This window comes from Hemibagrus wyckioides, linkage group LG06, assembly GCF_019097595.1.
Source record: "Hemibagrus wyckioides isolate EC202008001 linkage group LG06, SWU_Hwy_1.0, whole genome shotgun sequence".
Taxonomy (NCBI): Eukaryota; Metazoa; Chordata; class Actinopteri; order Siluriformes; family Bagridae; genus Hemibagrus; species Hemibagrus wyckioides.
Window position 1 is genome coordinate 38306851 of NC_080715.1, and position 24769 is coordinate 38331619.

General features: G+C 37.9%; 1 protein-coding gene across 1 annotated transcript; it reads right to left on the reverse strand.

Moving 5' to 3' along the window:
* Positions 1 to 366: 366 nt before the first annotated feature.
* Positions 367 to 11110, reverse strand: LOC131353849 (cilia- and flagella-associated protein 57-like). Its single transcript, XM_058390923.1, has 20 exons — positions 10891 to 11110; positions 8412 to 8579; positions 7733 to 8055; positions 7236 to 7444; positions 6926 to 7076; positions 6621 to 6773; positions 6350 to 6489; positions 5825 to 5990; positions 5566 to 5676; positions 5293 to 5415; positions 4977 to 5147; positions 4671 to 4832; positions 4346 to 4498; positions 4144 to 4237; positions 3582 to 3877; positions 3326 to 3433; positions 3052 to 3183; positions 2808 to 2948; positions 1784 to 1886; positions 367 to 1649 (listed from the first exon to the last, which is right to left on the reverse strand). The coding sequence occupies exons 1-20, from the start codon at positions 11108 to 11110 to the stop codon at positions 367 to 369; spliced, it is 4407 nt and encodes a 1468-aa protein (XP_058246906.1).
* Between the last annotated feature and the right edge of the window lie 13659 nt (positions 11111 to 24769).

The window sequence follows — 24769 nt, forward strand, 5'->3', positions numbered from 1 at the left end:
TTATTATTAAGACATTTTATTAAGATATTTATTATTTATTAAAGTTTGACAATTTTTTTCAGTGTGAATTCTGATCCTGGTTATGGACCTGGTGGGTCCGACTATCCTTAAACACAACTCCCCTGAGGGCTCAGTCAACTATATTGTGTGTGTGTGTGTGTTTGCTCTTACTCATGCACTAATTGACAAAAACAACACCATTTTTATTTCATAATCACAATTTTTATTTTCCCATATTTTGGTTTCCATGCTTGTGCCTGGGGGGGGGGGCTTTCTGCTCACGCCATTCAGCGGAGCACTCTTGATTACTCAGGTTCAAACCCCCCCAAACTCAAACACAAGCATGGATTCCAGCAAGGAAGTGCCTTAATTGTCTCTGTAGGTATGCGTCCTGTCCGAGTGTTCACCACTGCCTTTGAGAGCCTCTGGTGATGTTAGTTTAGTTTTACTCCTCCCGGTCCTTACTTTCTGCATTTTGGGGCAAGGTGTTTGTGAAGGTCTGGGCTGAAAAACCTGGCTTTTCATCGGAGGGACCACCGCCTCTGCACCTCTTGCATGTCCGTCTTCTCTCCGATGCTCACCTAGTGCAGCCATCACACTTCTGCACATCTGTTGTAATCCTCTGGTGATGTTAGTTTTTATGGGTGGAGGTTTTACTCCTCCATGTTTCTGCTGTGAATCCATACTTTCTGCATTTTGGGGCAAAGTGTTTGTGGAGGTCTTGGCTGAAAAACCTGGCTTTTCATCGGAGGGACCACCGGCCTTTGCACCTCTTGCACGTCCGTCTTCTCTCCGATGCTCACCTCGTGCAGCTATCGCACTGCTGCACATCTGTTGTGATCCTCTGGTGATGTTAGTTTTTATGGGTGGAAGTTTTACTCCTCCAGATTTCTGCTGTGAATCCATATTTTCTGCACCTCTTGCACGTCCGTCTTCTCTCCGATGCTCACCTCGTGCAGCTATGGCACTGCTGCACCTCTGTTGTGATCCTCTGGTGATGTTAGTTTTTATGGGTGGAAGTTTTACTCCTCCATGTTTCTGCTGTGAATCCATACTTTCTGCATTTTGGGGCAAAGTGTTTGTGGAGGTCTTGGCTGAAAAACCTGGCTTTTCATCGGAGGGACCACCGGCCTTTGCACCTCTTGCATGTCCGTCTTCTCTCCGATGCTCACCTCGTGCAGCTATCGCACTGCTGCACCTCTGTTGCGATCCTCTTGTGATCTTAGGTTTTATGGGTGGAAGTTTTACTCCTCCAGATTTCTGCTGTGAATCCATATTTTCTGCACCTCTTGCACGTCCGTCTTCTCTCCGATGCTCACCTCGTGCAGCTATGGCACTGCTGCACCTCTGTTGTGATCCTCTGGTGATGTTAGTTTTTATGGGTGGAAGTTTTACTCCTCCATGTTTCTGCTGTGAATCCATACTTTCTGCATTTTGGGGCAAAGTGTTTGTGGAGGTCTTGGCTGAAAAACCTGGCTTTTCATCGGAGGGACCACCGGCCTTTGCACCTCTTGCATGTCCGTCTTCTCTCCGATGCTCACCTTGTGCAGCTATCGCACTGCTGCACCTCTGTTGCGATCCTCTTGTGATCTTAGGTTTTATGGGTGGAAGTTTTACTCCTCCAGATTTCTGCTGTGATTCCTTTGTGACTGGAAAAAACACAGAGAGCACATATGCTTTTAAAGCACATGTTCACAATGCTAACCCAAAACTACCAATCCCACCAAAATAACAAAGTGTATATTAGTGTAATAAAATATATTCATCTTTCTTTGCTACTTACTGCGGACATGTGCATTGGTCTTCACAGTCCGGCTGTACCGTGTCCAGTCTCGGTAGATCTCGTTCATCTCCTGGTAGAGGTCGTTTGTTGGCACGGCTCTCCTCTACACACATATGCAAAACCATGTCAAAATTATTCAGACTGTTAGCAGGTCAAGCTATGAGCATACAGTATCCAATTCTGTTTATTTATTGAGTAAGAGTTTGTTCACTTTCGGGATATTGAGCCCAGAAAGTCTTCCCCTGCCTGGTGATCATTCTGTTGCTCCATGTATATAATAATATTACCTTTCTTCATACAGGTTTACACCGAGTTACATTAACCAAACACAGTATTTGCTCGACAAGACCTTGACAAGACCTTGTCCTTGTCCCTGTGTCCCCAGGTTTACCTGATAAAAGGGCCAAAAAGTATATATACTTGACAAATGTATCCTGGTTACTGCCTCAAACAAACTTACAGTGCAAGTGAACTGTAAGCATAAATTAGTAGTCTTGTTTTATTTAAAGAATCCCTTAATTACAACCAAACTTCTTTTTTTTTTTAAGATTTTCTCTGTTTAATCTGAACATACTAAAAATAAGAGTGGGCTCTTAAATATTACCCTTTTTGAACACTAACAAATGCTAAATTCCCAAAGATTGTAGTAGCAATGATTTTGCATGCCTCATGAGTCAAAAAATAGAAGCTATAAGATTTAAAATACGACAGTAAGCAGCAATTTTCACCTAGAATTATCATCAGTAGGTTTTTTTCTGTTTTTATCACTCTTCTTGAACCATCTCCAGTTTGTTATACAACTAACATTTAAAAGCAAATGTGCTTGTATTCCTCGGATACTACTGCTGTGCATTCATGCCATTTTCCTGCTTTTGAGCAGTTGAGCACAGAAGTTAGTGGAGTAAATACACCCCTTAATGGTGAACCTGAATAAGTGACAGACACGCCTGATCTCTAAGGTGTTGTTCAAGAAGGAAAAAGAAGGAAGAAAATTGAATATGGTTAAAAAGTTGATCCATCATACCTTCTGCATTATGGGGCGAGGTGTTTGTGGAGGTCTGGGCTGAAAAGCCTGGCGTTTCATCGGCGGGACCACCGAACTCTGCTGCTCCTCCCTCTGTCTGGTGCTCTGCTCTTGTACGGCCGTCTTCTCTCCGATGGTCACCTAGTGCAGCCATCACACTCAGTAAGCTGTACGTATACTGGGCTGTGTGTGTGTGTGTCAGTGTATGTGTCTATGTATATGTTTATATATGTAGTAATCTCACATCTGCTCCCTTGATGTAGCGTTTGTAGAGTTTAATGAAGTTCTCCTTCAGCATCTTCGGCCGTTGAATGAAGTCTGAGCATGTCTGGATGTCGGCCTTCATCCTGTCCACCAGAACCTTTAAGATTCTGACCTGAAGAACAATGGCAACAATGGTTAAATTCATCAATAATATAAGTAATAACAGTACCTGCTAAATTATGGCACTGAATTAACAAGGCATTTATTTTAAATTATTATTAATCATAAACAAATCATATTGTGGTACAACAAACCCTCTGCCTCTCTGTACACAGCTCATTTCCCTTCACTTTCAGCTTCTCCTTCAGTTGGTGAATGACCTCCTTGTTCCTGCTGTTGTTCTCCTCCATCTCAGCCTTGAGCTAAAATCAAAACAAAAGTTTGTACACGCTTCCACTTTCATTTAATTTTCACTTATTAGGCCTTAATTTATTTGTTACTCAATTCTAGCCTTTCAGTGTAGATGCTGTATAAAAACTAAAAGTACTAACTGTATGTTAAACTCCTCACCTGTTTGAAGAACAGGTTTTTTTCTTTAATCCTGTTCTTCAGTTGCTCGATTTCGGTTTCAGCCGTTTCTCCAGTCGGCCTATTACGGTCTTCGATCAGTTCATCCAGCCGGTTGTTGATGGTGATCAGAGGTACCTCGTTCTGTATCATGTTCTGTTTCTTGTCCATGATACAGAAACTACTGTCCTCTTCCTTACGCAAATTCTTCCCATAATCCTTGTGCAGCTCGTCTAATTTCTGTTTTAAATCCTCCTGGACCTTTAAGGCTTGAAATGTCTCCTCTGCATGCTTATTTTCTAAGAACAAAATTAGCAAAACAATTTACACCACATACTGTTTTAAGCTCCGAAAAATAAATGGTATTATTTTATTAATAAATTGTTCTACTGCTGCTGAACTTTCATGTGCCATTCAGTAGAGGAAAAGAGCAAAACATTTTAGTAGACTCAATGATATAATAAACCTTAAAACCCAAACTCTGTGTTAAATATGAACACACAAATCTGTGCACTGGAAATGAAGATATAGTGTTCTAATGTTTAGATATAGTGAGTGTATTTACCCATATCTTCTAGCTCTTTAGCATGTTTCTCCCTCATCTCAGTCAGGGCCTTCTCCTGAGAAATCTTCCGTTCTTCCTTCTCAATGTTCAGCTTCTACAATGAGACCATCAATTTCATCAAGACATTTTTGTACTTATTTGATATTTGCTATTTAAAAATACATTACAATCATAGACAAACTAATTCAAGAAAAAGTCCAACCTCAATTTGGGATTCCAGACCCTCTATATTCTTGAGGAGTTCCTTCTGGCTTTCTTCATGCTTTTTCTCATAGTCAGTTTGACTCTGATTAAGCTTGCATTCCAGCTTCTTATTCAACTTTATCAAGCCATGAGCCTCAGGTATAGTCTGGTCCTGGATGATGACAGAGGTTTAATACAGGAAAATATTAAAGGCTGGACTTCAAAGCAAAGCTTAATCATCACTGGACTGAATTAGAGACACTGGAGCAGCAATACCCAGTGCGTTACTACTAAAAGGGAAACATCATTTCATCAATTTCAAAGTTTTAATGGCTCATATTTACCTTTTTCTCTAGAAAAGCCCTGGAACAGAGGACCTCCTCAGTACAACATGTTTCTTTCACCGTGCTCAGCTGATGTCCCTCCAGGTCAGTGATTGTCCAGATGAGGAGAGAGCCATCCTCTGAGGCAGTCACCAGATACTGATCATCAGGTGTGACAATCATCTGTATACACAATGAAAGTTCAAAAAAAGCCACAAGAAAAGATAATTAAATAAACTCTGTGTTCTCTCTTGCTTCCTTGGCTCTTGTTTTCTGATATCAAGATCTCAGTCTTACAATGCACATCATAATGACACCAACACGTACTTTGGTGATGGGACCAGAATGCGCCGGATACTCTGTCCAGCAGCTCTCCTCTAAGGGGTACTGCATTACTCTGACAGTACCAATAGCAGTTCCAACAAAGACTGCCTGCACTGAATGAGTCATGGAGATGGCTGTGTAGGCTTTGTCAAATGAGGCCAGGTCTCTTAAGATCTAAAATAAAAAATCCACATTGAAATCAATCAATTTCTAGTACAGAATATACAGTACATGTTCATGTCAACCTTTTGTTCATTATGTGTTGTGCAGTTGAGCGGTTCAGAGTCCAATATTCATATGATGTTTCTTTTAAACTCACCTCTCCGTCTCGAGACTCATTTAGTGTGCACTCGCCGCCTAGAACGCTCCACTCATAGACTGCACCATCTGTCCCAAATGACACCAGATGACGGTCATCTTCACTCCACTTCACAAACTGCACCTAAACGGTCAAAACAGGTATATGAGTCATGGATATTTATTAACGGTCCTAATTATGTTTAAAATATTTTTATTCCCACTTTTTAAAAAATCTGTATGCATTTTTGAATCCCCGTAACCTCATCTGATTCGAGGTGAAGAGGAACCTTACCATGTTAACGTGGCCATTAAGGTCCACTTTGTCTCCTGTTCTGATGCTGATGATACTAATCAGGTTGTCTCTGACTGCGGCGAACATGGTGCCATCATGGTTGAACACACACTGTGGACACATAGGAATTGACTTCTTTAAACACTTCTTAAATCGTTAAATCTCTATCCACATGTCACTTGTTGCTTTGTTTCACTACTGTGCATCTGCATAGAAAATGTTACAACATGTATATGAATACAGGTAAGTGAGAACCCACCTCACTGCAGTCCTGTATGTCGAACTCCTGAACAGTGCAGAATTCGTCAACCAACAGGTTCATAAGGCAGACTTTATCAGAGAAGCCTACCAGGATGGAGAGGCCATTTGGGTGCAGTGAGATGCAGTTTGGCTCTTCGGGGAACTCCTTATGCAGCTCCAGAGAACTGCAGAAAAAAAAAAAAAACATAACTCCACCATACAGTCAGAAAACCATCACAGTAAATCTAGCACTGTGGACATTTTGGTAGCCATGTCTGATAATACTGTGATGGTTTTGGAATAGGCACATGGAGAACCAGTTGTACAATGACTGTTCATAATATACAGTATGATATATTCAACAGTTCCCAGAAAACAGCATCAAACTGATATTATCTAGGCAGATTATGATATGATAAAATATTATTTTCAATAAAAAATTGAGACTGTATCCCTAGGGAACCAAGGAAGTTGTTAAGTTCTTGTAATCATCGTTGGTGAACTTTAGTTTAAGTCATGTAAATAAAACATTAAAAGCTCCTACTTGGTCTTGTAGTTCCAGATGCGTACAGAGTTATCCTTTGAGCAGGTGGCGAAGAGATGTTTGGAGGATGAGACTGACAGACCGGTGATGCTCCCCGAGTGAAGTGAGTGGAACAGGTACTCGAAGTTGGCCTGCTTATTCTGGAAAAATAAACACTGGAGTCTGTACAGTGAACTTGAGGCCAAATGGACAAGACACTTTTATTATACTAATATAACACAGTGCTTTCTTTATTACTACATACTCATCACAGTCTTAGTTACTCTATTACCTGGCTAATCTCAACAGAGGCGAGGTTGACGTGGTAGATCTGGCCATGCTGTGTGCTTATGGCCAGCGTCTCCTCTGAGGGGCTCAGACACATTGATTTGATCTCCTGCTGTGCCGACAGACTCGGCTCATTGCTGCACGGGTCCTGAGGAATCTGCAGATCAGAAGGACACAATTCTTAGTGATTATTTGCACTCAGGCTCAGGTAGCTTCGTCAGCAAGACCCTTAACCATGAATTTGCTCAGCTACATCACTTTCTAAACTGCTTTGTATAAAAACCAAATATTAAATATGAATGCACTCACTCTTATTTCTGCGACCTTCATGTAACCATACTCAATCTTTTCATAAAGGCAGACTTCCCCCAGGTGGCTTGCATAGGCAAAGCCTTTAGAGTATGCCATAACAGCAGAAATACACGGCAATACAGCTGTAGATGAAGGGTCGTTCTTCGAACTGTCGAGGGAGGTAATGTGGAGCACAGAGAATTAGGAAAAGTCCCCAGAAATTATACTTTAGGGTGAAACAAGCATTAAAGTGTTAAAATAGAACAAACAAGAGGATGCTGAAAAGATTCTCTGCATTTATCTCTATTGCTACCTCATCAGACCGTACAACTCTCCATCCTTCAACAGCTTCAGCTTTCCCGTTTCCGTCCCAAAGACTATGCTATCCTCAGACAGCCACGCATGGGACTTGTTGTTTTCACGGTCCATCTTAAATGTGCTGATCTTTTTCAGGCGGTCCTTCTCCAGCTGATAAATCGTGAATACGTATTTTCCGCTCACACAAATCTGTGTGTTGTCCACTGGATTAAAGCTGACCTGGGATTAAGTAAAGACAACAGTCACTATACACAATCACTTAAACACACAACTGTGAAGCTATTAATGTGAAAAGATGTCATAGGTTCATGACCATGAGATAAACTTTTTTGTTTTCTGTACACACCATCAGCTGATTAAAGAATGAATAAAGGTGATTAATGGAAAAAGTTTTATTTTAATTTTCTGGATAGTTCTATGCATGCATGAGGTGAAGAATCTTCAGTATTTTGTATTATAAAATCCATTTGTCTTTACCTACAACTACAAGACATTCAGAGTGTTTACCTGACTGACAAAACCAAGCCTTGTGGTGTCCACAGTGGCAATGACTTCATCTGTCTCCCAGTCCCAATAGAAGAGGATCCAATCCGGTCCTCCACCCTGGCACAGCAGGTACTTGGAGTCGGCAGAAAAAGCCATACAAACGAACTCCTTGACGTTGAAGTCGCCTCCTCTCAGTACCTGCATCTTGTAGCACTGGTCACTTTTTATGTCATAGACAGAGACTGTGCTCTGCACTCCACGCTCTGAAACAGCCAGGAAGCAACGGTCGGAGCTAATAGCAAGAGCCTTTATGGCCTGTTTTTCCATTTGGTATGGCATTGCTCCTGTGGGGAAAAATCTGGGTGTTAGAAATATACACTAGGTGTATTTACCATGTAAAATCTAAAACACTTGTCTTGTAAACTTGCTTGCTTGTTAACATCCTATACAAAAATACAGAAGCAAACTTTCAACACTTAATATTTTGTGATTGAGTAAAGAGAAACAATACAACAGGGCAACAGTGGGCCTGACTGATTTATATTGAAAAGATCTAATGGCTGCAAAAGCACTCTATAAAAGTAAAAGGAAAAAGGGTAAATATTCATTGTAGTATCTATTTATCTGTCAGCGTTTGGGTTAAATGCTTAGGTTGTTTTGAAAAAAGTCATGCTGGAAGTAAAGATCTTAGCAGGCTTACCTGGAATAAAATTGGTCTGTTGCTGATGGACATTATAGAGCACGCAGTTGTTTCCACTAGGGAAAACAATGGTTTCCTCATCCAAAAAATGCAAGTTGTTTCTTGCTTCCCGGCACAAACCGAAAATGTGGTGAGGTTCGATTTTTATTCCCAGAGCCACTGGAATATCTGAGACGAAAGTCGAAAAATTACTCTGAAATAGAAAAAGGAAACATTACTTATGTAAATAAATGTGGTTGTATATACCCCAGTTAAAAGTCAGTCATGAAGTGTCAAATGAAACAGTATTTGCAATAAACACCACGTTTTTCAACAGAGTAGGGTTAGTGGCAGCTATGATTGACATTTTTGGCTGAATGGGATAAAATCTTCAAAAACATGTTTTTTTAAACAATAAAAGCATGATAATAGCTTAGAAAAAAAGCATCCTGCATTCTTCAGCAATTTATGACCCACAAGACAAGTGTGAAGCACTGAGATGACTGGCAGGAACCTGACTGTAGGAATCTCCCTGCTTACTCCATCCTTACTCCATTTGCATCCAACATCACTGTGCAGAGTTTAGTCTTGAGCTTTTGAGTCGACTCTCGATTATGAAATACACTTTGTGAATAAGGAAGCCTAATTCTACCGGACTCATTTGCAAGAGTTCAGAGGAACACCTTTTTTAGGCTTATTACTCATTGTGTAGTGTAAAAAACACCAAATGTGGGAAATCCAGCTAATTGATCAGACTCACTAGTGAACAATGTGATACAGAGACAGAAAACACATAATCACGGTTTACAAATGTGCAAATCAAACAATCCAGGCAGAAGAGATGATTATAGGAGACAATCTCTGTCTTTAAAGAAATAAATCTTTAGCCCCAAAGAGAAAGATGGCGAGTTTTATATCGCGGTGTTAATCACTATCTTTGTTAAAAAGTCTTAGTAATCGTGCACGCGAGGATACAAGAAGTAGATTAAATGTCAGTCATTATTATCGTTGAAGTAGAAAATGTTAAATGAGTTTGAATATTGAGGAACTTACTTCAAGTATGCTAGAAATCATTTCCAATCTTGTTTGCTCTCCTTATATCACGGTAGAGTTCTGAGGAAATTTGCAGGTTACGAAATGATTGGTGGCGTAGTTTTTTTTACGTAGTAAAGCGGTTTCCTAGCAACGCAGAAGCCGATTACGAAGACTTCGGATTCGATTTCACTGACTTCACTGACCTTTGACCCTTTTTGACTCTTGTATCAAATCAAAATTCACCACACCTTTTTTCCTTTTTATGTACCCCTTTGTCACAGCGGTCAGTCAGTGAAACACATGAAGTGATATGGTGCCGTTTTTCTAATTCTATTGTACATTTCATCCGTCACATTTGAGTCGGCTCTGAATCAAAATATTGATTCAGGTAGACAGAGCGTGTAGCCTTTATTTCATACAATGCAGCTTCACCTGCAAACAAGGTCCAATTTAGTTACACAAATGAAAAAGAGGGGTTTTGTCATTAATAAAGAATACACTGTTAGCAATTTTTGTAAATCACAGTATTTAACTGTAAAATGAACTTTATTTTACTGTAGGACAGTTATACAGTTACATGCTACTGTATTGTACAGTTGCATTATGGGAAACATCCCCTTGGCGCCATTAAAATACAGTATTTTTCATTTACTGTAAATCGACATACAGCAAAAAAACAAAACAAAACAATGAGCCTAAAGACACAGATGCAAGAACCTGACAGCTGCAAAGGTGTGTACAAATATTCCTGCGATACTTCTATATTTCTCTTATATATTATTATTTTGGTTTAATTTATTAAAAATAAAGAAAAAATAAAACTTGCGTCTGTGTCACTTAACGACGCGCAGCGACCACACTTTATGGTGTAGAGGCGAGCTCAGAGAGCTAGAGCACTTTGTGGTGGAAACTTAACTTCTGTGAAAAAAAATTCATATTTCTTTCTTTTCATTCCTTTTTTAGAATAATTTACCATCGAAGTATGATCATAAACGGGTCTCTGTCCTGAGTTTGAGCACGTTGGGTGCAGGTGCGTGTTCATGTGCACTGTTAGCCGACAGACCGAGCTTTTGTGGGTTTAGTTTGAGTCGTTTCGTTGTGATTTGTTTAATCTCTATATAATCGCTTGCTTTTAATTTATTACCCCAAATAAATGTACAGCATGCATTTATTGCTGGCGTAGAACCCGCAATGTTCATATGCAAACACTGTGGCGTGTCTGTGGAGACACTATATGCCTTTGTTAATCATGCAAAAGGGCACATAAACATGGCGGACTTATAGTTAAGGTATAGGTTATAGGTATAGGTAGTAGGGTTGCACGATTCTTGCTACATGGGAAGCGTTTGTCAAAAGTCTTTATCATTGCCTTAAATCCCTCGTTTTCAGCAGTGTTGACTGGAGCCGCGTCTTTAGCTAAATGACACGCAATAGTGTTTGTTATCTCTTTGTGCATGCTGGGAACTTGGAGGGTATGGCGATGCTCTGTACAGCATCTGAGTTTGTGTGGTCTGGCGGCTGGTGTTTTGAGGTGTAGCTCCCTTGTCTTTCATGGTATTTTGAGGTGTAGCTTCCTTGTCTTTCATGGCATTTTGAGGTGTAGCTCCCTTGTCTTTCATGGCGTTTTGAGGTGTAGCTCCCTTGTCTTTCATGGCATTTTGAGGTGTAGCTCCCTTGTCTTTCATGGCTAACTCATACTGTATTTTGTGGTGACGTTTGAGGTGATTGTAGAGATTATTGGTGCTGCGACGATGCCAAAGCACTGCTTACAAATCATGACACTTTGCGCATCGTCTTCGGGTTTAAACCCGAAAAAGTTCCACACTGTGAAATGTGCTCCTTTTTTTCTGTACCAGTACTGGTACATCCTCACTCTCATCGTCGCCACCAGGATTTTCCACACTGTGGTTCATTTTTATTTTCCTCTTACCGCTACAAATCCATCAAGTACTGACTGACTCCGATTGATTAGCTCTGACTGCTTTGTTACACGTCATGTGAGTGATAGTGGAACGCAGCCAGTGAGGGAGAGGAGAGGAGTGATCGAGATTTATGATTGATTGGTGAAATAATAAAGAATAAAGCTTATTCTGATTCTGATGATTCTGATAATAGTGTTTTGTTATTGTGTGAGTGTGATCAATAACGTGTGAAAGCAGCATGATCTGAATGCAGGTAAATGCAGGGAAGCAGCTGTAAGGATGCAAGGCCTTCTTGACACCACATTTGTAACCTCAACTGGCAATGGCTGCTGTGGTAGAGCACACTGATGATGTGTACACATTTGGGAAAATTGATTTTATTTTATTTTTTATTTTTTTGTGGGGGATTCAGCTCTGCGCAGCAAAAAATGGATGCTGGCGATTGAAGGCAATTTATATTAAATTAAAATGCTAACATTGTCTTCTATGATGTGTAAAACAAACACCTCTGTTAAAATGTCAGGATATTTAGTTTATTGTTTCATGACCTTTTAAGACGTTTACATTTTCATTTGTTAATACAGCTAAAGAAGTTCATCCAAAAATGTAACTTGTGTCATCAAGACTTTTGTTCATCACAAATGAAAATATTTTTATCATTTCTTATCATTTTTGTTCATCGTCTGATAGTCCACTCAACCAAAATATTCCAGTTCAGAAAGTGTATGAAGACAAATAAGTAATCCATAAGATTTACCAATTTGGTGTCTTAAACCTCTCAAATCATATGGATTACTTTTATGCACTTGACACTAAAGACTTTGGATCACTGGATAGATAAAAATTCAAGAGAGAATATTCTTGAGAGTGAGTAAGTGATGACATTTTTTTTGTCTTAACACATCAAATGATCTATATAATTCTTTCTCTTATGTGAAGGTTCATTATGAGGATAAACCCAGACAACAGCAAGTGCTCCTCAAAGTTCCAAGTCAGCAAAAGAAGTGGGAAGATGGTGCAAAGAAAGAACTCTGGCCTGAACCCTCATGTGTCCTCCTTCATTAAGGAGTTTCTGCTGGCGAAACTATTAAGCTACTAAAACCAAATACTTTTTAGGATTGTTCTTATGACTGAATTTGTTGATTATTGTTATTAAAAGGCTGTTATACAGGTTTGAACAGTTGCTAACCTCTGTTAAAATGAAGTTTGTTTCATGACCTTTTAAGATGTTTACATTTTCATTTATTAATACAGTTAAAGAAGAACATTTAAGCTTGTCATTTGCTCATCCTTATGTTGTACCAAACACAAAAGACTTTTTTTTCAACTGTTTTGTTATTTCACTTTTTTTTTTTTACAGTTGAAGTTGTAAATTACTGTAAATTCTACAGAAAATTTTTAACAGTGTATGAAATAACATTGAGTCAATCAACATGACACCAATTTCTCACTTTCCTTAAACGAACATTTTTGCAGAAGCAACGTGGCTAATGTCATTAACTGATGCTAATCTAATCTGATTTTGTTGATTAGAATAATAACTCAGATTTATTTTTTATTTTATTAAATTTAGCATTTGCATGATGCTTATTGTTGGTCACATTCTGGTTACATGCGACAGCTGCGTTTCAGTTATGCAGATCTTGTGCAAAATCAAAACCAAATCTTATTAAAGTATATACATTTTTTAAAAAGTGTACAACAGTGAAATGAGTTATAATTGAGGCTTTTTCTTTAAATAATATTATTCTCAGTATTCAGAAATGTGAAAATCTAACAAGTAGTTGGTATAATTTAGCTTAGTTTATTAACAAATGTTAGAAATCACTATACTGGAACAATGAAAAAATCTTTATCGTTACACTTTTACCACACCTGGTCTTTATGGTTTACAGTCATTAGTAGCACTGTCTACAACTTTAACCTACAAGTGTGCTGTCTTTATTACAGTGTTTGTCCCACGAGAACCATAAATGCATCAAGAAACTTTTCCTCAGGCAATGGAATTTCCATGCCTTATTTAAAACATACATCATTACTATTACATGAACTAAACACTCTCCCACAAGAGGAGCTTTCAAAGAGCCACAGGTAAAAATGTCCTTCTGGGTGCATGTTTCAGATCTACAACACTCCAAAAAATCAATACCAACACTACCTACACTGGTAAAAATGATGTTTAGGATTCACGTAAAATATATACATGCACCATTTTTGCATCACCCTTTTTCAGCTTGAAGCAATTTTATGTAAAATTACCAAGAACTGTTTTGTGTGTATGAATATACGAGTTCACTCAACACTCTTTACTTAAAACATGTCTAGCATCAATAGGATTTACCGTGTAACTTCAAGCTGCGTCAATTTTATATTTAAGCTCTTTTTACATTTAAAAGATTTACTGAATTGAGTTGAACCAACGTACAATTTTAATTTAGTTTAGATCTAGAGCTATTGAATAATTATGTTCTTCCTACTGGTCTTCACTACACCAGAACATTCAGTGTCTTAAATAAAATAAAATATACAATTAGCACAAAATAACGCATTTTATTTTTGGACAAAGGTTGCAATGCTGTGATATACACATGAATTGAGTATAGCCTAAAAAACAACAACAACAACAACAGAAAAAATCACTTAATTCACTACAATGTTTTCAGAACATTAAAGTAGTTTGTGTTTTTTATTTATTTTATTTATTTTATTACATTATTTATGTTTTTATTATTTCTTTGCTTAGATAGGATAGAGGGTTAATAAACAAACTAGATTGGAGTGTTTTGTTCCTTTGTTTTCTTTAGCTCATTTCCCTTGTTTTGTTACTCATAAAAATTTGAAATTTTTTCTCTCTTGTATATTTTCTTACTCCACATTGTTAGCAACTTCTTCGCTTTTTAATTTTTTTTTCTGTATATAATAAATTCGTGTAACAGGGTTAAAATAACATTTAATGTAAAGATTTTGGTCTGTGAATTCCATAAAATCCGACGCTTAATTCTACTTACTGGTGTTGAGAGCCCCCTCCTGTGGCTATTTCTGGTACTGCAGGCGTTGCATTTTCTCCCTTTTCTCTTGCCGTACCGAGAAACAGTTCTGTTTCGCTGCTTTATGATTTATACAGATTTATGTACTGTTATTTTCCCCACTAACGCTGTATTTTTGTTTTGTAAAAACAGAAATCACACACTCGTTCAACCCATATTACACATAATTAATTACTGCTAGAAAGTTAGACACTGACAAAATTCACGAGAGACGATCGTGTGACACTTGGGGAAAATCATTACATCAACACCGTGTAAAAGTGTCAAATGCGTTAGATATATGTTCAAAACACGTGTCGAAATTATCCACTTGCAACATATTATTACAATTACTTTATTAATGAGTTAGAGGGAAAATAACAGTACATATCCACAGCAGTGATTCAGAAATAGCACGAAATACAACGCCTGCAGTACCAGAAATAGCCACAGGAGGGGGCCCTCAACACCAATAAGTAGAATTAAACCCCGGATTCTTTTGTTAACACACCCTACCTAACTACTCTAATTAACCAGAACAAAATCTACAGGAGGTGACGCTCGCTCCTAAACTAGCTTGAGTGTTATTTAGAGAACCACTCAGACATAGTGGTTTAAGTTCACTGGCAGTTTGGTGAGCTTATTAAGAAAAGTTTAGGGATGCACGATATTTATCAGACAGATCGGCCGATATGGGTGAAAATTACGTCATTTTTATTGCTCCGATAAATCAATCAATCAGTCAGTCTGTTTTATCTAAGATTCATCGGCTTTCCAAGTGCATGTGACTGCAGCCTTAACCTGCAGTGACTCTCAGCCTCTGTCACACTCATTAGGTCATCATCTGTGAACATGTCTTCCCCAGTCTGGAAGTTTTTCTCAGTGGCAGTGGAGGACAATGCCATTGCTATTTTCAACACATGTTCTGCAAGGATTCCGAGAGGAGGTAAAAAGGCATCAAGTTTTAACACGACAAACCTAATATCTCGTCATCGTGGTGAAGCTGTAATAAAAGAATATGAAACAGCCGTGGCAACAGCAGCTACTAGCGCTAGGCCTAAAACCCGGAGCATCAAAGACTTACAAAAACATCTGGGCATGAAAGACACAAGGCTTCAACAAGACGTGCCCATGAGATGGAACAGCACGTTCTATATGCTGAGAAGTTTGTTGGAGCAGAGGCGAGCCCTTGCAGCATATTCAGTAGATTTTCAATTACCTGCTTTTCTGAACATACACCAATGGACATTAACTGAAAACATGATGACTATTCTTGACCCATGTGAACAGCTGACAAGTGACATTAGCTCATCTACAGCCACAGTAGCTGATGTGATCCCCTCCACTGAAGCCTTAAAACGTCTGTTAAACAAGACTGTTGCAACAGATCATGGGGTTAAAACTTCAAAGACCACTCTACTGCAAGCCATAGACCAGCGATTCAGTCATATCTACAGAGAGCCCCTGTTTTATCTTGCCACAATCTTGGACCCTAGATACAAGGACTGCTATTTTGACCAAGCAACGAAAAGGGAAATAGCAGAAAAATTGCGGGCCAGGGTAAGCTGTGCATCAGAGAATGTGGATGAGCCGACAGTGAAGAAGACCAAGACAGATGGCGGCAATGTTTCGTTGCTGGCAATGTATGAAGAAATCCTTCAAGAAAACTACGATGTCACAAAAGAGCTGACCCAAGGCCAAACAGAAGGGCAGGTAATTACATTTACAGTTTAAATAAAGCCTTGAATGTCTCTTTAAATAGACCAAAAAAGTAACATAGCTTCAATTTTTTTTTCTTCATTCATAATCTATTTTGGATAAATGCATATCTATCAGAGCCCCTGATTCCTAGATCCGAGAGCCCCTTGGAATACTGGAGAAGAAACAAATCCCGGGTCCCAGACCTTGTCTCACTTGCACCAGCATAGACAGTGAATGTTTATTTTCTGCTGCTGCAAATGTTATGGATGAAAAAGAAAAACAGAATTGGGTGTGAAAAGGCAGAGCTGCTTCTGTTTATCAAGAAGAATCTCCCACTAATGCACTCGCATAACAAATAGAAAATACAATAGACATTAAACAGAGACAAGTGAAAAGATATGTACTTTGGAGGAGGGTAAGACCTGTTGAGTAGTTGTAAATCATTTTAGGTTTATTATTATTATTTATTTTATGTTGAAGTAGTCTATATAATTTCAGAGAAATCTCAACCATGCCCTATGCACTTTTGAGGATACACTTTATTTTTGTTTTGTTTTTTTCAAGGTTGACAAATGTCAGTGCATGTTATTTATGATGTATTTGAAAAACTTAAGGTCTATATACCTTCCTCATCCTCATGCACTAAAAAGGTTGAACAGATGCTATAATTGCTGTTAATGAGTTGTTAATAGTTCTGTCATAGTTCCGTTAAACCATTTCTGTTCTTATTGTAGTGCCTTACACAAAAAATAAAAACATCTGAAGAGTCAGGACTGATGTTTGCTATTACAGTTAGGCCAGAGCTACTAAAATATCAGTTTCATCAGTGCATCTTAGATTTTCTTTTCTCCTGGGTGCACAAACTGCAGATAACATGAAAATTCTAATATGAAAATATGAACTTATTGGTTATGGGTATCAGAATTGGCCATGAGAAGGACTTACTTATCGGTTATCAGTATCGGTTTAAATTTTTCATCTCGTGCATCCCTAGAAAAGTTTTATCTAAATAATGGAAGAAAAAACTGTCAAGGAGTGTCTGTGTTCAGGGCCCCAGTCAGTCCAGAGCAGAGTGTGTCACGATATATATTCAGAACATAACAAATTTTAAAGGAAGAACAGTCATAAGAGTGCAGCAATAAAAGCCACTCTTAGGAACATGACACAAGGCAAAGGAGACCATCTAGTAGTGATGTGACGTTTAACACAGAGGCTTCGAAGCTTGTATAAAAAAAAATGAAACATCTCACAGTCATTACACTTTTTATTACTCTATTTTTTCAGGTAAAGGTCTGTGGGATCTTCTGGACAGTCATATAGTAGAAACCAGAAGGATGAAAAATGCCACTGGAGATGCCACAGTTGAGGTTCAACGGTACCTCAGTGACCCAAACATTCCACGTACAAAAGATCTGGCTGTCTATCTACATCTTCATCAGCACTCCTGCCTCCTCAGTCACATGTGAGAGAATATTCTCAAAAGGCAGGGGAAGTAATAAATAAAAAATGAAATAGACTTAGCCCCAGCACAGTTGAATAAGTTCTGTTCCTTAATAAAAATCTTTAATGTCTTCCATTCCACAGATTCCCCAGTTTTCAAGAAAGCACCTTCACTGCCCAGTTATTTTGATCATATATATGCCTACACAAGCTTTGCCTTATGAAGTCATAGGTTTAGGACTAGGATAAAACTGTATGTAAATAAGGCTTGATTAAAGCAGATTCATATAAATTGGTACAGTACAAGTTAATCCATCCCATTTATCATTTTTTTTTCAGTAATTAATTCATGGATTCATTTATCCATATAGTGTGTAGGTACATCAACACTGACACATGAAACAATAATCATTTTTATTGTTTTAAGAGCACAAAGTGGTTGATTTATAACAAAAATCAGAAATATCTGCTTCCTCAGCTATTAAACGTTTTGACCACAAGATGTCACTACTGTGCAGTGTGTTGAAAAGCTTCATGTAATGAACCATTTTACGACAGAGTTGAGGGGAAAGCCTCGGTGCTTCACAAAGCTTCATTTCACCATCACTACCATCTAGAGAAGACAAAATGGCGGCTGATGGCCACGCAGGTCCGCACAAAATGGCCGCCAAACCGGAAGTGAGCGTCGCCATTTCGCGAACACGGAGGTGCGCGTCGCTACAGCGCTAATTCTGACGCGATGCAATTATGTAAAACAGTGCAATAAAACTTAAACTCGTTTATAAAATGAGAAAAATTTGGGTTGTAGTCAGACCAATTCATTTTTCCCATGAAAATGAACAATTGTATAAGATCTGCCTTATCTTAATCAGTTCCACAGTCATCAAAGTGTATTATCACGTCAGAAACACTCAGCTCTAATGCAATATTCAACTTCTTCTTCATTAAATATTTCATATCTAACCAGAATAGTTCTGTATATAAGCACTAAATTATACATCATAAAATGGTTTCTTTTTCAGAAACTGCAAGAGTAATCAATATCTAGTCTGAAATGTTCCAGCATGTTTCACTGATATACTCTGTGTATTATCTTAAAAGAAACTTCTTATACTTTGTTACTGATGAAAAAAAAAAAAAAAAAATTATCCGTTGTTTGCCAATCTTTATGCCGATTCATGTCTCCAAACACAGAAGACCAGATAGAATGAGCTGGAGGATAAACAATGCTATTCATTATGTTTCTAATGTAATTATTTAAGACTATATTTTGTAAAATATTTGTATTACCAATAAATATTTTACTCTTAATGTTCAGATTCAGATATTTCTCTGATGTATTTCTAAGGAGAATCAACACTTTTTTGGGATTACATGCATTACAACAGCAAATTCCTTCTGTATTTTTAATTTATTTTAAAAATTATGATAATAAAAATCCCTGATCATTTAGTTGGTTATTGTCTAACCAATTCAACATAATTTTTATACCATTGCTCAAAAAAAAAAGATATTTATTTTTATACAGAATATCTTTGTTGTTCGAAATATAGTATCTCCTAGGGGAGAAATTATACTTTTAAGCAAGCTTCCAAGCCATCAGAGCTTCTTTATGAAAATTTGCAAGTTTACCAGGGATTTTTTCAATTGAATAATTACATTTCAATAAAAATGAGAGTTCTCCCATTTGCTTAAACAGATATTTGGGAAATGATTTCCAAATACTGTCCTAATACTTTAAATATTGAATAATCAGATTAATTTTGAATACTGTATTTAAGGTATCATCACTCAATACCTCTAAAACACCATGATCTCTGGAATTGGATAAGATTTCTTTTCTCAAATAGTGTGGCATGTTTATTCCAAATGAAGTCAAAAAGCATTTTATCCATTTTCTTGGTGACACTGTGGGGAATATCCAAGGATAAGGATACCTAGACTGATCTAGAAATACCTTCAGCTTTTGATAAAAGAACCGTCCCCTGAATTGACAAATCTCTTTGCAACCACATATTAAATTTTTTACCGCTTTTGTCAATATCTGAGCTGAAATTTAAGTCATTACTCAGATATTCATCTTTACATATAACTACTTCAAGATATTTGACTTGATTTTAATATTCCACAAACTAGTTAAATAACATTCTTTAAGAGGAAACAGAACTAATTTATTCATATTCATACATCTGAAAATTCTTTTACACAATTTACTGCTTTAATGATTACATGTGTTGGAGTTTTCCCTAGTAAATGAGAGGGTTGGTTCCCTGCGCTTCAGGTCGGGGATAGGTGTCTCACTGTTGTTCGGCTTATGGACTGAACAGCAGTGTGGAGTACCCAGACCTTCTTGGAGACCCTGCACTGGGCACTCCATAGTTGTGCAGGGGGACTCTCATGTAGGCAACGACAGTGATACCTGGAGGGGCGTGATTGGGAGTAACACCCCCACCCCCTCCCCGATCTTAACTCGAGTGGTGTTTTGTTGTTGAACTTCTGTGCTAGTCACAGATTGTCTATAACAAACACCATGTTCAAGCATAAGGGTGTCCATCAGTACACGTGGTACCAGGACACCCTAGGCCGGAGGTCGATGATCGACCTTGTTTTCGCATGGTAAAGAAGGTTCGATTTACCAGTCAATCTAAGTTCCTACTCTCACCTATGGTGCTGATGAGCTTTGGGTCATGACCGAAAGGATGAGATCCCGAATACAAGCGGCCGAAATGAGTTTCCTCCATAGGGTGGCAGGGCGCTCCCTTAGAGATAGGGTAAGGAGCGCTGTCAACAATTTTACTTAGGTTTTTTTATATTTTTTTACATAATTTCTGATGTACAATAATCTGCCTGATGATGCTTCACAAATCTATAATCAAAACACAACCACCTATAGACTATGTTAACATTTGTATCATAACATCAGTTAGCAGAAGCACACAACCAAAGATTTCTGTGAATAAGTGTACACAGAAATGTGCATTTCACAGGATTTGTGCAAGAACGGAACAGCTGCATATTTGCCACGAAGGAACTCTATAGTAATGATTTTGTTTTTCTTCACCAGAATGTGTTGGAACTCAGAGTCCCCATTTGAGTGGACACATTGCGGGGTGGTTCTGAAGTCTTCTCCAATTACTTATTACTGCTAAACACTTACAAAAACTTTACTAAATCTATAAAAATAAAATAGTTCTTCAGGCTTGGATGAGAAAGAGCAAACTGCCTTTATTGTAGCAAGACAATAACACCAAATGGCATTCAAATATACAGCGTCAGGCCCGATGCAGTCAAGTGCACCCACCTATAAAAAATCCCCTCTATTTATCTTGGCATCCTTACCCGTCCTACAGCTCATTTGTCTCATGATTGTTTTAACTCATTAGGAAACTTTTATAATATACTATAAAAACAACCCCTCAATTTATTTATTACTATTATATTCCATACACTTGTGTACTTGTATTGTGAGGATCATTGTGGTTACCTGACATTTAATTAATTTCCCCAACTCTATACTATGTGCTATCCTTATTTACTTACTTAGTTTTACTTATTGCTTAGTTGTTTAAACTTATTTGCTCTGCTTATCAATGCTATGGCTTTCACCCTATCCTATTTTCCATTAGTTTAGTCCCATCCCATACTTCATGCACTATAAGGTATCCTAGTATCCAGCCCTAGTTTCACTACATCTGTGCCAATCATCTTTATACAGTAAATACGGTATTACGGCACAATACTTTTTTTTTTCAACTCGTTTTATTTATTACCAACCACTAGAATGGTTCTTTTTCCATTTTGATTTGACTTCGACTTGGCCACTGGCCCGCCTCGCCTATAAACACAGCCATCTTACGAGTACACATCAGCATCATCTCTCCTCAACTTCTCACACTCAACATCCGTCTCTGAACCAGACCTGTTTTTGCCACAGGAGTCTTACAGCTCAGCTCAACTCCTTTTACATAGGTAAGTCACCTTTCTTACTCAGGGCCTTATTCCCTCTGCTCTGTGGACTCTCTGTGATATACCTTGATTTTGCACAATGTTTGTATAGTATATATGAATTTTTACTACTAATTTTAATTCAACATTCGGTTGTTTTGCTCTACTATGAGTCTCATAACTTTTTGTTGTCATATCTGGGGACTGTTGTGACGTTCTTCTCTCCTATGCTCAAGGCTTCTGCACACTCTGTTCCTAGCTTCCTATCCATTTATCTATTTAGGACATACATGTAGGCCGTGGCTATGGCTTTGCAGGCCAAAGGCCCTTCAGTTGTACCCTGAGATGCTGTCTGATAAGCAGTCGCATTGTGAGGTACTAAACTTAACTGGTAACTGAACTTAACTGCCTCCTAGATAGTCTCTTGGATAGTTTTCCTGCGACTGCTGAGGCTTCCACTCAAATTGAGGAGAAGCGATACCAATTGTTTCCCTGAAGTCATTGATCTCACTGGGTCTCCTTTCTCCTACTATTCCACTTATCACACTCAAATTCCTCCATCTCCTCCAGCTTCTCCAACTTCTCCAACCAGCCCTACCTGGGCCCCATACATGGCTGATGACTAAGCCAATAATTGTAACAAAACTACTGAGTTCCCTACATAACTTTTTTACCTAATAAACGACTTGTTTTACCTTATTCTTCAAGCCTGATTATGTGTCCCTATTTTTCATTATTCTATTCTAAACTACTTCTTGTTTTATGGTTAACCTTTGCAATAGCTAACAACTGATGATTATACTGCTTAAGCACAAATTAAGATAAGTGAGATTAATATATATGTAAAAAATAAGTAAAGATTAAAGTTAAATGAACTCTGGCCTCTGGACTATGGATTAAAATAGTCTTAGGTTTGATTTAACTTAACTGATTAAATTTAAGGATTAAAAATTAATAGATTTGATATATATATATATATATATATATATATATATATATATACACAGCACACCTTCAGGGATCTAGTGGAGTCCATGCCTCGACAGATCAGGGTTGTTTTTGCAGCAAAAGGGAGACCAACACAATATTAGGCAGGTGGTCATAATGTTATACCCAATCTGTGTATATTCCCTACGAAATATATTGTGCAAAAGTTTTAGGCAGGTGTAAACAAATGCAAAAGTATGAATGCTTTAAAAAATATCTACTTTAATTGTTTATTTATTTATTTTTAGCAATTTACAAAATGCAAAGTGAGTAGACAGAAAAAAAAATCTAAATCAAATCAATATTTGGTGTGACCACCAAATTCTTACACTGCACACTTCATCCAGTCAGGGATTTTGTGAGATTAAAGTCAGGGCTATGATTAACCATTTATACCAAGCAGGTGCTAATGATCATCAATTTTATATGTAGGTTGAAACACAGTCATTAACAGAAACAACTGTGTAGGAGCTTAAATGTGGTTGAGGAACAGCTAAACTCTAGGTAAGTTTTTGGAAGACAGTTTCATGTCACAGGTCATACACTATGGCAAGACTGAGCACAGCAACAAGACACAATGTAGTTATAGTGCATCAGCAAGGGTTCTACCAGGCAAAGGTTTCAAAGTAGAATGGGGTTTCACGATGTGCTCTTCAAGCTATTTGAAAGAAGCACAAAGAAACAAGCAATGTTGAGGACCACAGACGCAGCAGTTAGTTAAAGAAAACTTAATGCAACAGACAAAAGACACATCATGCTTACTTCCCTTCAACATCAGAAGATCACACCACAGAGCCCTGGTCTCAACATCATCGAGAGTGTCTGAGATTACATGATGAGACAGAAGAATTTGAAGCAGTCTACATCCACAATAGATTTCTGGTTAGTTCTCCAAGATGCTTGGAACAACCTGTAGAATTCCTTCAGAACCTGCATGCAAGTATAGCTACCTAGTAGAATTAATGCTGTTTTGCATGCAAAGGGGGTCACAGCCAAATACTGATTTGATTTTCTCTTCTGTTTATTTACTTTCTATCTTGCTAATTGCTAAAAAATAAACTATTAACACTTCTATTTTTGAAAGAATTCTTCCTATACAGCATTTTTTCACAACTGCCTATATATAAGTTTGTGTAGATCTGTGAATGTGAAAATTAAATGCATGCCTGAATGCATGGGTCACATGCTTAAAGACACCATTTTGTTGAAGTGTAGAAAACATTGCCACACTTGGTGTATTCATGCATAAAGTGAAGGGAAATAAGTATTTGGATGTCTTCATTTTCTTCATTTAATAAACTTCATTGTGTGCATTCGTGAGCATGTTTAAAGTGTTTCCTCTCCCATAGAAACCTGTTAAGAAAACACTTAACGTGACTAAACACACCTGTATACTCCTTTAAACGTACCTACTTACCTTATACACCTAATAACACTGCCTTTATCACGTTCAGCGCTTTCTTTATAAGGGGGAAGAAAAATATTGTCAAAATCTTTCCATTAGGATTACACTAGATAGCTGGCACTAGATAGTGTTTATAAAAAGAGAAATGTGTGAGAAAATGGTTTCCCTGGTTGTTGTTTTTCGGTACATTAGCCCATGTTAAGCGTTTCAGAAAGTCCCTTAATTGACATCCTATATTAACTAATGATTGATTAGATAGTGACTTCAAACTGCACATGAACAAGATTCAGGGAGGTTGTATGGCGTGTACTAGCTTTTTTTTTTTTTTTAAATCAACGGTTAGTTTATCTGAGGTATGATTTTTCTATTAAAAGAAGTTAAACTAACTTTAACTTTTATTATTATTATTATTAAGACATTTTATTAAGATATTTATTATTTATTAAAGTTTGACAATTTTTTTCAGTGTGAATTCTGATCCTGGTTATGGACCTGGTGGGTCTGACTATCCTTAAACACAACTCCCCTGAGGGCTCAGTCAACTATATTGTGTGTGTGTGTGTTTGCTCTTACTCATGCACTAATTGACAAAAACAACACCATTTTTATTTCATAATCACAATTTTTATTTTCCCATATTTTGGTTTCCATGCTTGTGCCTGGGGGGGGGGGCTTTCTGCTCACGCCATTCAGCAGAGCACTCTTGATTGCTCAGGTTCAAACCCCCCCAAACTCAAACACAAGGATGGATTCCAGCAAGGAAGTGCCTTAATTGTCTCTGTAGGTATGCGTCCTGTCCGAGTGTTCACCACTGCCTTTGAGAGCCTCTGGTGATGTTAGTTTTTATGGGTGGAAGTTTTACTCCTCCAGGTCCTTACTTTCTGCAGTTTGGGGCAAGGTGTTTGTGAAGGTCTGGGC